This window comes from Bos taurus, chromosome X (genome assembly GCF_002263795.3).
Source record: "Bos taurus isolate L1 Dominette 01449 registration number 42190680 breed Hereford chromosome X, ARS-UCD2.0, whole genome shotgun sequence".
In the NCBI taxonomy this organism is placed as follows: domain Eukaryota; kingdom Metazoa; phylum Chordata; class Mammalia; order Artiodactyla; family Bovidae; genus Bos; species Bos taurus.
The window spans coordinates 102,033,557-102,049,537 of record NC_037357.1 but is presented as its reverse complement, the minus strand read 5'-3'; the positions used below and the strand labels follow the sequence as shown (position 1 = coordinate 102,049,537).

The following is a 15,981-nucleotide window of genomic DNA, read 5'->3' as shown; positions in this document are numbered from 1 at the left end:
TAAATGGTACTACTATTACAACATGGAGATTCTAGGTAGGGAAAAAAACTATGATTGAATTCAGTTAGGGTTACATTCAGAAAAATCATGATTTTGTTCTACATGATTACAGTATTCAACATTGGTAACATATGCATAAATGTTGTTAGTAAGTTGCTCTCTTAGGTTCAGTCTAAGCAAGTACTTACCTTTCAGGATATTGCCACAGAAGGTTTTGCTTACTTAATGACTTTGCTGTGGGCCAACGTGGGGGTCCCTGAGTGAACCACGTATAAGGAGGACTCAAAAACACTATCAGAATGGCATACAATGCCATTGAAATGATGCGTTGTTTTCTAATGAAGTTGTACTGACTTGTTATTCTCCCACTAGCAGTGTAGAGCTCCTATCGTTCCACTTCCATGTCAATACTTGGTATAATCAGTCTGTAGTTTTAGCCATCATGGTGGATAAGCAGTGAAATAACACTGTTTGTGTATTTCACTGATCATTAATGAGATCAAACATCTTTTCATATGCTTATTGGCTGTTGGATTTCTTCTTTTGTAAAGTGCCTGTTCAAAGACTACTTTCTTATCCAGTTGTCTTTTCCTCATTGATTTGTAGGAAGTGTTTATATGGGCCAAATATTACACTTTTGTTAGTTATATATGATGCAGGTATCTTCTTCCACTCTGTGGCTTGCCTTTCTAATCTTTTTATAGTATTTGATAAAGACAACTTATTAGTTTTAGTCAAATCTAGCAGTATTTTCACTTATGGGAAACATTTTTGTTATCTTTTTAAGGAAATCCTTCCTTGTCCCTAAAGATATTCTCCAGTATTACCTTCTCAAGAGTTTATAATTTTGCCTTTCATGTTTTGGTTTTTAATACACCAGAACTGGTTTTTGTATATAGTACGAAGTTAGGGGTCAATTTCTCTCATTTCCTGCCCCCCCAATGGATACACAATCATCCCAGAATAACTTAGGGAAAAGTCTATTCATTCCTCCCTAGTGACTGTGTATGAGAGTGTTTAGGGGGTCTCTTCAGTTGGCCTATTTGAGCATCTCTAAGCCCATACCTTATTATCTTAACTACCAAAGCTTTATAGTAAGTCCTGGTATCATTGAGGCAAGTCCTCTCTCTCTATTCTTCTAGAAGAGCATCTTGACTATTTCCAATTCTGTGCATTTCCATGAAAACTTTAAAATTAGCTTGTCAATTTCAAAACGGTTGGGAATGAACTGAATCTATTAATCAATTTGGGAGGAATATATATCTTTGCAATATTAAGTCTTCTAGTCCCTAAATACAGTATGTCTATTCATTTAGGTCTTCTTTAATGTCTCAATAAGTTTTATAGTTTATCTTCTAAATGTCTTGAACAACTTTATTAGATTTGTTCCTAGGTTGTTGATTTAAAAAGATTTTATAAATGGTTTTTAAAATTTTGTAATATGGAAAAATTCAAACATATACAATAATACCGTGTAACGAACCTCAAATACCTACGACTCAGCTTCAACATTTATTAACTCATGGGTTACTTTGTGTTATTTACAACCTACCCACCCTAAGATTAGGCTTCCCAGGTGGTGCAGTGGTAAGCAATCCACCTGCCAATGCAGGAGACACAGGTTTGATCCCTGGGTCGGGAAGATCCCCTAGAGAAGGAAATGACAACACACTCCAGGATTCTTGCCTGGAAAATCTCATGGACAGGAGCTTGGCGGGCTACAGTCCATGGGTTCACAAAGAGTTGGACATGACTCAGCGATTGAGCATGCACCCTAAGATTATTTTGAAAAAAAAAAAAATCCAACTTTGTATTATTTCCTCCTTAAATATTCTTAAATTCCCTTTAAACCTATAGGTTTCCCATTCTTCCCCCTCCCCCTTTTCTTCTTGCAATTTATTTGTTGCAGAAACTGGTTGTCTGTCTTATAGTTTCTGATTTTACCCCTGTGGTGTCTTTAATAAGTTCCTGTCTTTTGTATTTGTTGCAAACAACTAACTAGATCTAGAGGTCTAATCAAACTTGAGCTTTATTTTTTTTTGCAAGAGTACTTTATAGTATTATGGTGTTATATAGGGTATTTTAAAAAATTACTTTCTATTTTTTTACTGGTAAATAGAAATATAATTGATTTTGTATAATGATTTTTATATCAGCCATCTTGATAAACTCTCATATTAATTGTAATTGTTTATATATATATTAATATAATAGATTTCTTTGAATTTCTACACAGAATCCTATCACCTGTAATTTTTTTTCCTTTCCAATTATGTTTGCTATAGGTTTACTGTAGATGCTCTCAATCAGGTTAAGGAAGTTCCCTTCAATTTCACAGTCTGTGAGAGTTTTAATTATGAATGGATTTTGGATTTTAACAAATGCTTTTCCTGCATCTAATGATAATGACTTTGTGGATTTTTCTTCTTTAATCTGTTAATATGCTGGATCGGTTTTCAAATGTTGAACCAGCTGTGCATTCCCAGTACAAACTCTACTGGGTCAAGATGTATTATTCTTTTTGTATATTGCTAGATTCAGTTTGTTAATATTTTGCATCTGTGTTCATGAGGAATATGGGTATTTAACATATTCAAAATGTATTGAATTTTGGTATCAGGGTAACACTGGGGTCATGAAATGAGTCAGGAAGCATTCTCTTCTACTTTCTTGAAGAGTCCTTCCTCCCTGCCTCTTTCTTTCTCTTGCTCATCGAGGGCTTTATTTATTTTTGGTTCGGAGAAAGGCATTTATTGGGAAATAATGTGAACTGTCTCTCAGCAACAGTACCAACGTCAATCTCCATATATTACCTAAGTGGCATCCAGAGGAGGCTGATGAAACGTTTGGGAATTCTTCCAGTACAAGCCAATATGTGCTGTTAGTCATAACTACAGCTTCTGTGAGGCATATGCTCTTTGGAAACTTAAACAGAACTGAGGCATTTTTGAAAGGTTAAGAGACCAAAATAAAAAAAATCCTGACCTTGTGAAGCTTATGTTATAGTGTACAGAGTATCTTACAAGAAATGATTTTAAGCTTAAAAAAAGTTCCCAGTAAAAATTTGTGGTGTGGTCATGTGTGGTGTAACGAGAGAGGAATGAAACTGATTTTTACCAGACACTCAGGAAATGAATGTTATTTCTTTTAGTTCTGCAAGTGCAAGAAAACTGTTAGAATTTAGGTCAACATGGAGGAAATTTCAAACACATGTTTAACATTTATTGCTGACTTGGACGAGGATCTAGTAGGCAAGGGAAGGGATGACACATTCAGGGACTCAAACCATATCCAAGGATTAGACTGATGGGCCTTGTCAAGCAAGATGAAATTTACCACGGATAAAGAAGGTAAGGTATTTGGGTTCAAAAAAATTGATTTCTCATCTGGAGAATGTGAAAAATTTGATTTGGTAGCAATACATCTAAACAAAGCTTCCGGGTTTGGCTGATCGGATTGTTTCAAATCTTTCTCATTAGCATTACATGTCTACCATATGACATTCTAGAGACCAATTCACTTTTCCAACAAGGAATTCTTTTTCCCCTCAGCTGGGAATGTCTTCTTGTACCTCCAAAGTCCTACTCAACATCTCAAGGAACATACTGCCCAGTGGGCCTCTTCCTCATTATTCTAGTTAGAATTCCTTTCTCCCTCTATAGTCTTTGCAACTTTATTGAGCTCAGTTTTTCTGAAGTAAACTGAAAATAATATATAAAGTATAAAATTTCAGTTTTGAAATATTATACATCCCATGAAACCATCACCATAATCAAAATAACAAATATTTTCATCATCCCAGGACTTTTCTTATGCCCTTCTGTAATTCCTCCTTCCTCCTACAGATCCCCAGGAACTAAAGGTTAGTTTTGATTTTCTAGAGTTTTATATAAGGGAATTATATAGTATGTTCTCTGTTTTGCCTGGAAACCCAGCCTAGTGATTTTGAGTTTCACTCATATTGTTGTGTGTTACCAATAGTTCCTTTCTTTTAACTGCATCCTATTGTATGGATATGCCATAATTTGTTTATCCACTGACCTGTTGATGAAAACATTAAAAATGTTTAGAAATTTAATTAAAATTTTTTTTAATTAAAAAAAATTGTAATAGGTATGTGGCCACTAAGTTTTTGTTAGTGCATTTTTTTGTCCTTGGAAATTCCTTTAGGTTCTATTTCGAATCTGTTATGCCATTCATCCCTCCCCACATACTCTGAAGATATTTTTTAAGCATTGTTGTTCAGTCACTCATTTATGTCTGACTCTTTGCAACCCCATGGACTGCAGCATGCCAGGCTTCCCTGTCCTTCACTATCTCCTGGAGTTGGCTCAAACTCATGTCCATTGAGTAGGTGATGCCATCCAACCATCTCATCCTCTGTCATCCCTTTCTCCTCCTGCCTTCAATCCTTCCCAGCATCAGGGTCTTTTCCAATGAGTTGGCTCTTTACATTTGGTGGCCAAAGTATTGAGGCTTCAGCATCAGTCCTTCCAATGAATATTCAGGGTTGATTTCCTTTAGGATTAACTGGTTTGATCTCCTTGCTGTCCAAGGGACTCTCAGGAGTATTCTCCAGCACCACAGTTCGAAGGAATCAATTCTTCTGTGCTCAGCCTTTTTTATTGTCCAGCTCACACATCCATACACGACTACTGGAAAAACCATGCTGCTGCTGCTGCTGCTAAGTCGCTTCAGTTGTGTCCAACTCTGTGCAACCCAATAGACAGCAGCCCACTAGGCTCCTCTGTCCCTGGGATTCTCCAGGCAAGAATACTGGAGTGGGTTGCCATTTCCTTCTCCAATGCATGAAAGTGAAAAGTGAAAGTGAAGTCGCTCAGTTGTGCCCGACTCTTAGCGACCCCATGGTCTGGAGCCTACCAGGCTCCTCCGTCCATGGGATTTTCCAGGCAAGAGTACTGGAGTGGGGTGCCATTGCCTTCTCCGAATTAGAGAAAGGAAATGCCATAGCTTTGTCTATATGGACCTTTGTAGGCAAAGTAATGTCTCTGCTTTTTAATACACTAACTAGGTTTGTCATTGCTTTTCTTCCAAGGAGCAAGTGTCTTAATTTTCAAGGCTGCAGTCACCATCTACAGTGATTTTGGAGCCCAAGAAAATAAACTCTCTCACTGTTTCCATTGTTTCCCCATCTGCCATTAAGTGATGGGATTGGATGCCATGATCTTCGTTTTTTAATGTTGAGTTTTAAGCTAGCTTTTTCACTCTCTTCTTTCACCTTCATCAAGAGGCTCTTTAGTTCTTCTTTGCTTTCTGTCATAAGGGTGGTGTCATCTGCATATCTGAAGTTATTGATATTTCTCCCAGCAATCTTAATCCCAGTTTGTGCTTCATCCAGCCTGGTATTTAACATGATATACTTTGCATATAAGTTAAATAGCCAGGGTGACAATATATCACCTTGATGTACTCCTTTCCCGATTTGGAACCAGTCTGTTGTTCCATGTCCAGTTCTAACTGTTGCTTCCTGACCTACATATAGGTCTCTTAGGAGGCAGGTAAGGTGGTCTGGTATTCCCATTTTCCAGCTTGTTGTGATCTACACAGTCAAAGGCTTTAGCATAGTCAGTAAAGCAGAAGTCGATGTTTTTCTGGAATTCTCTTGCTTTTTCTATGATCCAATGGATGCTGGCAATTTGATCTCTGGTTCCTCTGCCTTTTCTACATCCAGCTTGTACATCTGGAAGTTTTCGGTTCACATACTGTTGAAGCATAGCTTGAAGAATTTTGAGCATTACCTTGCTAGCATGTGAAATAAGTCCAAATGTGTGGTAGTTTGAGCATTCTTTGGGACTGGAATGAAAATGGACCTTTTCCAGTCCTGTGGCCACTGCTGACTTTTCCAAATGTGCTGGCATATTGAGTGTAGCACTTTAAAAGCATCTTTTAGGATTTGAAATAACTCAGCTGGAATTCCATCACCTTCACTAGCTTTGTTTGTAGTGATGCTTCCTAAGGTCCACTTGACTTCACATTCCAGGATGTCTGGCTCTAGGTGAGTGATCACACTATTGTGATTATCTGGGTTGTGAAGATCTTTTTTGTACAGTTCTTCTGTGTATTCTTGCCACCTCTTCTTAATATCTTCTGCTTCTGTTAGGTCCTTACCATTTCTGTCCTTTATTGAGTCCATCTTTGCATGAAATGTTCCCTTGGTATCTCTAATTTTCTTGAAGAGATCTCTAGTCTTTCCCATTCTATTGTTTTCCTCTATTTCTTTGCATTGATCACTGAGGAAGGCTTTCTTATCTCTCCTTGCTATTCTTTGGAACTCTGAATTCAAATGGGTATATCTTTCCTTTTCTCCTAGCCTTTTGCTTCTCTTCTTGTCTCAACTATCTGTAAGGCCTCCTCAGACAACCTTTTTGCATTTCTTTTTCTTGGGGATGGTTTTGATCACCACCTGCTGTACCATGTTACGAACCTCTGTCCATAGTTCTTCAGGTACTCTGTCTATCAGATCTAATCCCTTGAATCTATTTGTCACTTACATGGTATAATTGTAAGGGATTTGATTTAGGTCATACCTGAATAGCCTAGTGGTTTTCCCTATGTTCTTCCATTTAAGTCTGAATTTTGCAGTAAGGAGTTCATGATCTAAGCCACAGTCAGCTCCTGGTCTTGTTTTTGCCAACTGTATAGAGCTTCTCCATCTTTGGCTGCAAAGAATATAATCAATCAATCTGATTTCTGTATTGACCATCTGGTGATGTCCATGTGTAGAGTCATTTCTTGTGTCATAGGAAGAATGCTGTGACCAGTGCATTCTTTTGGCAAAACTCTGTTAGCCTTTGCCCTGCTTCATTTTGCACTCCAAGGCCAAACTTGCCTGTTACTCCAGGTATCTCTTGACTTCCTACTTTTGTATTCCATTCCCCTATGATGACAAGGCCATTTTTTTTTTTTTTTGGTGTGAGTTCCAGAAGGTCTTGTAGGTCTTTATAGAAGCATAGTTAGTGTTAATCACTCAGTCGTGCCTGACTCTTTGGGACCCCATGGACTGCAGTCCACCAGGTTCCTCTGTCCATGAGATTTTCCAGGCAAGGATACTGGAGTGGGTTGCCATTTCCTTCTCCAGGGGATTTTCCCAACCCAGGGATCGAACCCGGGTCTCCTGCACTGCAGGCAGATTCTTTACCGACTGAGGTATAAGGGAAGCCCTTATAGAAGCCACCTCCCTTTTTTAAACAACTGTGCTTACTAGCAGGCTTTTAATAATCAGTAATATGTATATTACTTGGTCTCCTAATTCCAATATATGATGCGGGTTTGATTCTGTTTCTGGTGTCTGTTATTGCTCACTGGTTTCCATGTGCACCTGCGTATTTTGACTTGCTGGTCATTGCCCTGGAGAAAGTCCATGCAGGGGGTGGTTAGGAGGAGCCCTAGGATAAAAGTGCTCTCCTTCAGAGACTTTCATTTGTCTATAACAGATATATGGAAGTATTAGTAAACAAGAAACCTCACATCAAGTGCATAGCTGGACTTCCCCTGGCTGTCCCAGGCTATGTGTACCTGGGTGCAAATTCATTTGGGGTAGACCAGTAGCCACAATGGAGAAGGCGATGGCACCCACTCCAGTACTCTTGCCTGGAAAATCCCATGGATGGAGGAGCCTGGTGGGCCACAGTCCATGGGGTCGCGAAGAGTCGGACAAGACTCAGCAACTTCACTTTCACTTTTCACTTTCATGCATTGGAGGAGGAAATGGCAACCCACTTCAGTGTTCTTGCCTGGAGAATCCCAGGGATGGGGGAGCCTGGTGGGCTGCTGTCTATGGGGTCGCACAGAGTCGGACACGACTGAAGCGACTTAGCAGCAGCAGCAGCAGAGGCCACAATGTTTTCAGGGAAACTTTGTTTTCCTTTTGCTGTGCTCACTGACAAGGCATCCTTCTCTACAGTCCCCTGGTGTGGAAGGGAAGTAAGGGAATGCTTATCAGTTTGCTCTTAACCTAGGGATATAGCTTTTTGCAGTCCTAACAGTGTGGGATGGGTCTCCTAACTGATTCTCCTACTTATACAGGCCTTACTGGGTCTTAACCTTGGTCCTCTGGCAGAGAAGTTCTTAGTAATAGAATGCCCTCATGGCAAAGTGGACCAGTTTGGAGCTCTCATTTTTACCGCTCTGATTAATGGCTTTCATATAAAAATTGGTCACTGAGTTCCCCAATACCTTTTAAGGTAATTTTCAAAAACATATTTTCTGCAGCACATCTCATTTTTTTCCACCAGGAGGATTGGTCCAGACAATCTAGTCTACCATTATAGGCAACAGGAAGCAAATCTGCTTTTCCACTGTCATTTCTCAGGCTTCCCCCAGGGGACTTAAGAGTTATAGGTATTGGTGAGACATAATTTATACAAATGATCTGACCAGGGAGAAGAGGTCTAGAATCTACATAAATATTTTCAAGAGACACTCATTCACATATGGCAACATTCAAGAACACATTTTGTAAAATGTAAATATCAGTGCTAACATAATAACATCACTAGCAAAAGGACTTAGACATCACTTTCCTCTCACTAATGCTTAAACTGTTTTTTGAAGATCGGACCCAAAGATGGCATCAGAGGGAAGGCTTCTACTTCCGTTATGTGGGCCTATGTTTCCTAGTATAAAATGATGGCATCTGAAGTTCTTAGCTCCAATGTGCTAAATTTAAAAGTATTTTTGGGAACCCTGGAATTTAGCTGAAAGAAGTGATCAAGCAAAAGAGATTAACTGAAAAATCCCTTTAATTAGTAAAAAACTGGGTGAAAAACAACTATGCGTCTATGAACTCGATGCCTTTAATCTCTTTTAGTTAGGTTCAAATAAGTATTTTGGACATGAAGATCTCTCTCTTTTGAAGATATCTCTTTGGCACTAGATTTCTGATATATATTGCCAAAGTACAGACAAAGGTAAAACTATCAGCATTTTTCAAAAAACAGCAAATTATAACATTAATAACAGAAATAGATTTTACCAAAATATATAGTAATCCCTGACTCCTCTCAGTTAAAAACATGTCTGAAAACTGCCTGATTTTAACCTGCTTTCAAAGCTTAAACTTTCTAACAGACACACATTTTAAAAGACCTGGCAGGGTAAAGAACGAAGCTTCTGTCTCCCTTCTAATAGCGAAACACTTTAAATACCTGGAGTGACCGTGAATCCTGGCATCTGAGTTTTTCACTGGTGGTGGAGCAGAATGGGGTTGGTGAGAGCATGTGGAGGGGCAAAGAGAGGGTACATTTAAAAAAAAATGCAATTCTAAAAGGCTGGAAACAGCATACAGGCGTAGAGGGCTCTGCTAAGAGATCACGATGTGACTATGACCCGACTCAGCCTCTCTCTAGACCTTCCTCTCCTGTGTGAAACAAAGACCTGACTCTATAAATAGGAGCTCACTTGGGGCTGACAACTGAGAATTCTCAGCAGACTCATTTGAATTGCGTTTGGCTAATAGAGCAAACAATATATTAAACAGGTTTTACCCTATAAAACAGCAAAACATAAAGGTGGAAAATGGCTCGCCAGGCTTCGTTTATATGAGAAACCAAAACAACACAACACAGACATACCATTCCTGAAGTTCTGGAGAAGGAATGAGACCTGCCGTTCCATTTTTGGAGTTTTCCAGTTTACCCTGCCACCAATTGTGATCGTCCTTACTAATAATCTGGATAATGTCACCAACTCTGAATCGAATGCCAGCTTCTTTGCAGGGGATGAGGTCATCCTTAGCTGGATCATATTCAAATTGTGCTCTTACATAGATCTATAAAACAGGAGTTTGTAAGAAAAAACGCCACAGTGATATGAAAGAAAACAGTCAGTTCTAACTGAATAACCATGGACTAACACTACAATACGAACAGGACATTAGATGGTGAACACAAATATGATGCATGGAAATACAACACAGAAAACTGCTACCACTAGAACAATGTACTATTTTTGATGTGTACAGTTACAAATCTCTGCTCTTTTTATTTGGATAGAACATTTAAGGTATTTGTTCAATAAAGACTTTATTTCTGCTTTTACTATAACAGAATAGGCTTAAAATTATAGTGAAATATGCTTACCGTTTGAAAATCTGCATATATGTAGTTGATATTATGGGTAAGTTGTCATGATCACGTGGCAGGCTTTAAGCCATAACCACAAGCATTCAGGGAAGGTTTTAACTCTAAAGCAGCATGATACAAAACTAGCAAGAACTCAGTGTTGCTAACGTGCTATAAAATGCCTCCATGACAACTGGCAGTGTGTCTACACACTGCTGATAAACTTAACTGTAACTCAAACATTTTAAAAAAGCATTTAAAATTAGTTTAATTTTGCAAATAGCATTTCTACTTTATATTCGCATTTTACTCTTCTTCGAGAAGAAAAATGAATTTAAGTCCTACGTTTGCCAATGTAACACTTAAAATCTGCAGAGCTTCAGGAGATGGATAGTTCAAGGCTCTGAGTTTTATGATATGTAAATGTAACTAGTAAATATAAAAGGAAACAGATTAGCATACAAGGGGTTATCACATGGCACCATTTTATGAATTACTGGATTTCTAAATAATATAAAACAAGGTGCTAGATATTCAGTATTGCATCATTGGAGTGATTTCTATCAGGTGCTAGTTTATGCAAATCTTAACTCCCAATTTGATTATTTTTAAGAGCACATTTCAAGAAAAATTCCATAAAATTTCTATCTTGAAATTACATTTGAATATTAATATTAAAGTCACTGTAAAACCAACCTGAAGGGTTTGGAACTATTGTGTTATTATTCTGTTTGTTTCTTTTCAGAAATCCAGCCTATAAAAGTTATAAGTCTCTGCATTTGCACCTAAAATTTAAACTCAATGTGCCAGCAAATAAAAGTTGCTTGTCTCAGGCAGCACTTAACTTTTCATGTTTGATTAGGGACATAAAGCCAGGATTTTTCTGTTGTTGTTTTTTCCCCACTGTATGTGGCTTTCAGAAATACACATGCAAATACAAATTAAAAAACCTACAAGCTTCAGATAATTATTGCTTAAAAATGTTCATTGGAATGTACATTTTAGTTATTCTTAGAATTCAAAGTATTTTGTAGCCTTTAAAAATTTATTTCCACCCTAGAGGCAGGCCCATAAGATCCCCAAAGGCTGAATTCTTAACCATCAACACAAAATGATCAGGTTGAAATTACAATAACCATCACAGCTACAAAGATGTTAGGGAAAAAATCCTTATAGAGAATTAGTCATGTGTAATGTGTTAAAATGAAATGGTACAAGCTCTCAATGCTCAAATGTTATGGTCCAAAATGCAGACATTATGGGATGGAAAGGGTTAATAAAGGATTGGCTATTAGCAGCTCAGTTTAGAGAAATTTCTATAGAGGATATCTATTCACCTGTCGTCCTTTTGGTTGGGTAGTTGATGGCAAGTCCTGTAGAATAAAGCCAACCCAGGAGAAAAATTTTCATTTACTTTTCAAAGAGTACAAGGTAATTTGTGTGTTCTGTTACATTATGGTTAAAAAATGAGCTAGATTTAAGTTGTAAAGAGATAATATACATTATTCCATTTCTCAGAAATGTTGAGTTATCAAAAAAGAAAAATCAAACCCAGGCCATTTAGCAGCAAGCTGAAGAAAGCAGGTAAATTTAAGCAGAGAGAAATGTGTTCTTAAGAAACAACTCAGCATCTTCAACACAAAAGCCACTGCAAGTGAAACAGCCTATTTAAAAAACACCCCCAAAACTCAAAAGAGCTATTGCCCTTTTCGACTTAGTTACTGCAACCATTTAAGATTTTGAAAAATTCAATGGTTGTATGGATTTTTTACCATCTTACAGTTGTTAAATGTTAACTGTTATAAATGAATTCCTTTGGTAGCCTATTTTGAAGTTGCAAATAAAAGTCACAGGAAATTTTCTAACATTTCTCTTACTTATATCATTCCATCTGAGGTGATCTCAAATTATTTATAAATTAGCTCAAATTATTTACAAATTTACCTCATAAAAATGATATATTTTTAAAGGGCAAGTTAAAGAGTGATACTGCTGTATCATTAGAACTCTCATTTTTAACAGCAATATCAGCAACTTAAGAGATTTTGTTATTTCAAAATATTTCAAAAATTCACACACCTGCACCTGTAAGTGCTCCCATTTGCTTACATAAATTAAAAACAATTCTTTTTACTTTCCAAAATGGATAGTTCTGACAAAAAGTGAAATTCCAAGTTCAAGTCAAAATATAAAGTACTTTGTGTTAAAGATGTGATAACAGCGTGGCTTAAGTGCAGTTTGAAGCCAGTTCCTTTTGCTTTTCATATCCAGGCAAGGCTTATAATTCACAGAAGTATGTGCACGTACCACAGTAACAGAGGGCACACCAATTCGTAAACTTAGATAGCGGAAACTAAACATGTTGCTGATATCACTCAGAATAGACAACTACAAAGCCCGAGAATACCCAAATTCCTACTCTGCAAAATTCTTATATTTCTTTATCTTTCACAAGTGAAAAAAAAATGTTGAGAAATTTCAACAAATTTCCATTTACATCCTCTGCATAACTTTGAGCAAAGTCATAGACAGCAGCTGGGTGACACAGAAATATTTTGAGAATGACCAAAGCAGTCTTGAACTATATTTCTTAAAATTTAACTAATGAAAGGTATTTTCAATGAGAAGAACGAGATTTTCCAGGAGTAAACTGCATTGTAGCTGTAGTAGCCTTGTATATCGGCAGAAGACAATATTTCCACTGAACACATGTAACTAGAACACTCATGGCAGGTGGCACCAACAAAATTGTCACACTTTGCTGTGTGGAGCTAGAGTTCTTACCGAAACAGAATTGTTAGTGCTGCTATGACCATTAGCTGGGGACTGTCTGGAAGTGGAGGGGGAATCTCTCTGAAATAAGACACAAGGTTCATTAACACAGAACACCAGCAGAGAAACAAGAGATATTCATATCAACAGTTACAACCACAGGCTGACAACCATTTCCTTTGAGGTTTTAGCTGTAAAGGTGCCATACTGACTTACTTGCATGATTTCAGAGAAGCACGAAAAAATGTTTGTGCAGTCTGAAGATTCACATGTTGTAAGTGATGACCGTGTCATTCATTAATCATTTCTTTCCTGTCTCTAACATTCTGTAACCTTTGCTTTTTTAAAATGAGAACCCGAAGGGTGACTTGATATTAAAATCCTATCAACTACTGTAAAGTGACAAAGATTACTATAACATTGTGCTAAAGATCCCAATTGCATATCTTTTTTAATTGAAAATTAGGTGTTAAAAGTATTTAATAATCTTTAGGTACCTCAGTATCAAAAATTACCGAATGACACAATTTGAAGAGAAGTGAAGTCGCTCAGTCGTGCCCGACTCTTTGCAACCCCATGGACAGTAGCCTGCACCAAGCTCCTCCGTCCATGGGATTCTCCAGGCAAGAGTACTGGAGTGGGGTGCCATTTCCTTCTCCAGGGAATCTTCCCGACCCAGGGATCGAACCCAGGTCTCCCGCATCGTAGACAGACGCTTTACCGTCTGAGCCACCAGGGAAGTGAAGTGAACCTTAAAAAAGACTTCTTACATTGCAATCACCTTAGAATCTTTCTAGGCTAGATATTACTAATAAGGGTAAAAGATAGTTGTAGACCAGAGAAGAAACCTTTATTTTTAAAGAATATTTTAGCAGATTAATTAAAACAATAATCTTGAGCCTCTACAAATATTACACTTCTGGCAAAGATTCCAGCAGCCACAGCCAACTATACTATATGACACACTCAAAATCCTTTCCAGGCTCCACTCCCTTGTTGTCCAAATCAACTATAATGTTAAAACAAGGAGAGGATGAAAGTAAGTATTTAAAATTTTAGTTGAGTTCTTGGAAATCTTTGAAATGTGCATGTCCACTCAAAAGGCATTTGCTTTTTCTAGAAGACTTAAAGAAAACTTCTGGAACCTGTTGGCCTTTAAATAATGGGATTCCTTAGATGAGGATTCTCAGATGTTAGTGAGCAGAATGTCTAGGTGCCACCCCCAGAGACTCATGTCAGTAGGGCCAGGACGTGGGGTGGAGGTCCCCGCTTTTACCAATGGCCAGGGTGATGCTGAGGTAGGTAGCCAGAGAGCCTTTCTTTAGGAAGTACTGTTGTAGCTGGGAAGAATTCAACCACAGGCTTGAACTCTGCCACAGGACAGGAGAGTCAAAGAGATTGGTGGGGGAGGTACCTTGATTCCTACTATTCAGAGGTTGAGAAGGTAAGAGGGGGCTCTTTTTACTCAAGAGCATAGCATTTATATGTGTCCTACTGGTCCTACATCAAAACCAGTTCAACCACTCAAAAACACAAGAGAAACTTATATTAATAACTAACACTATCTTCTGGCTAGTGAGCCAAAAAGACAAAAACCAATCGGACTTACTAAATTTCTTCCAAGATGTGAAATGGTATGAGGACCACTTATGATTTTTAGAATATCAGAATGCTTGACATAAAAGATGCATGTGACAGTTTTTCTTTTCCAGCAAGGTTTGTGCACTAGGTAACAAATATCAAAACTATGAATCCTGGAACAGAAGTTCTGTATTTTGTTTTGAAATGTAATTGAAGTTCCATAAAAAGCCACCAAGAGGAGCTCAAGACTTGATATAACAGAAACCCCACTTGTCATGGCTCACTAAAAATATACTTGACGAAACTACAAATTCTTATACCTATCTTCAATAGGTTTAGGGAAAACAGGAAGCCTCTGATTTTTCTTGTGAAATTTACATCATTACTAGAGACAGGAAGAAACACTGTAATTTCTCCCTCAACTTCTCCTAAGTACAAATTCAATTTTCTAGACCGGTTCCAGTAAGTTGCCAGCCAGTCTTAAACACTCACTGGAGGAAACGTGTACTTCATACTGATGTTACACATACTTGGAAGGTGCACATCAAAGTGCGAGCTTCAGACAAAAATATTCAAACTGAAGGTGCAATGACCGAAGGATGCCCTCACTTAGGCTGGCTCATATTTCCAAATATAAAAAGAATGATTTTTGAATCTCACTTGCTAACCAATAGCAAACTGAATAATATAGGCTGGGAAAGCTACAGTTTCTCAAGGATAAGCCTACTGTAAGAAAGGAGCTTGGGGTTTGTATTACTCTAGAACACTTACTTGTTTCCAAGTCAGATAACATTCCAATTTAAACAATTTCACAGAAGGTTGTAAAAACCTCTATTCCACTAATAACATCAGTTATCAATTCCTCATAGGCTTAAAATCCATCTAGAGACCTCTCAGAATTATTTGAATACCTCTATCTTAACAAGAAATAGACCACTTTTCAGATTCTTGGAAAGAAGAACTATCTAATGTGATTTCTTAACAAGGGAAGTAAATATACTTCCTGGAAACATTATTGCAATTATCATCTTTCATCCTCCCCCAGAGACTCATTCTTTATTAAACCTCTGTCATTATTTGGAGCTTCTCTCTATGTATTTTGCTTCGCTTCCAGCCTGCAAGAAGTTTAGGTGCTGAGGAGAACCCCGTGGAAGAGGGCTGAGTAGGTGGGTGGGACCTACTCTGTTCCGTTATCTTTGTTGTAAAATTGGTGTGCAGTGATCAACAGCACAGGCAGAAACAATTTCCCAGAAGAAGCCAAAACATTCAGCCATCAGCAGACAGTTAGTTAAGAACCCAGAGGAGATGGGGTGTTTCGTTAGAGCTATTACCTCACAGGATGATGACTGAGTGCGGTAACTTGGCACGATCTTGAAGGTGATACTCCCCCGCATTTCCCGCTGGAGGAAACAGAAAGGAGAGCTCTTTGAACAAACAAATGTTGCACACAACAACACGTAAGAAACCACTGAAAACGTTTCAGGGGTATTTAGTGCAAGCCAGCCGACAGCACAGGGGCCTAAAAACGAAACCGAGTTACAAAAGC

General features: G+C 38.0%; 1 protein-coding gene across 10 annotated transcripts in view; it reads right to left on the bottom strand.

The window, feature by feature from the left end:
* CASK (calcium/calmodulin dependent serine protein kinase) overlaps nt 1-15,981 on the bottom strand; it is a 374,286-nt gene that overhangs the window by 24,258 nt on the left and 334,047 nt on the right. For 3 of the 10 annotated variants that reach the window (XM_024987781.2, XM_024987782.2, XM_024987788.2), the window contains 4 exons: nt 15,767-15,835; nt 12,867-12,935; nt 11,420-11,455; nt 9,594-9,790 (listed from right to left, as the gene is read on the bottom strand). In XM_024987781.2, the coding sequence (XP_024843549.1) occupies nt 9,594-9,790; nt 11,420-11,455; nt 12,867-12,935; nt 15,767-15,835 (371 nt within the window). The remainder of the gene's footprint in view (nt 1-9,593; nt 9,791-11,419; nt 11,456-12,866; nt 12,936-15,766; nt 15,836-15,981) is intronic. The other 7 variants (XM_024987784.2, XM_024987785.2, XM_024987789.2 and 4 more) reach the window with 3 other exon arrangements.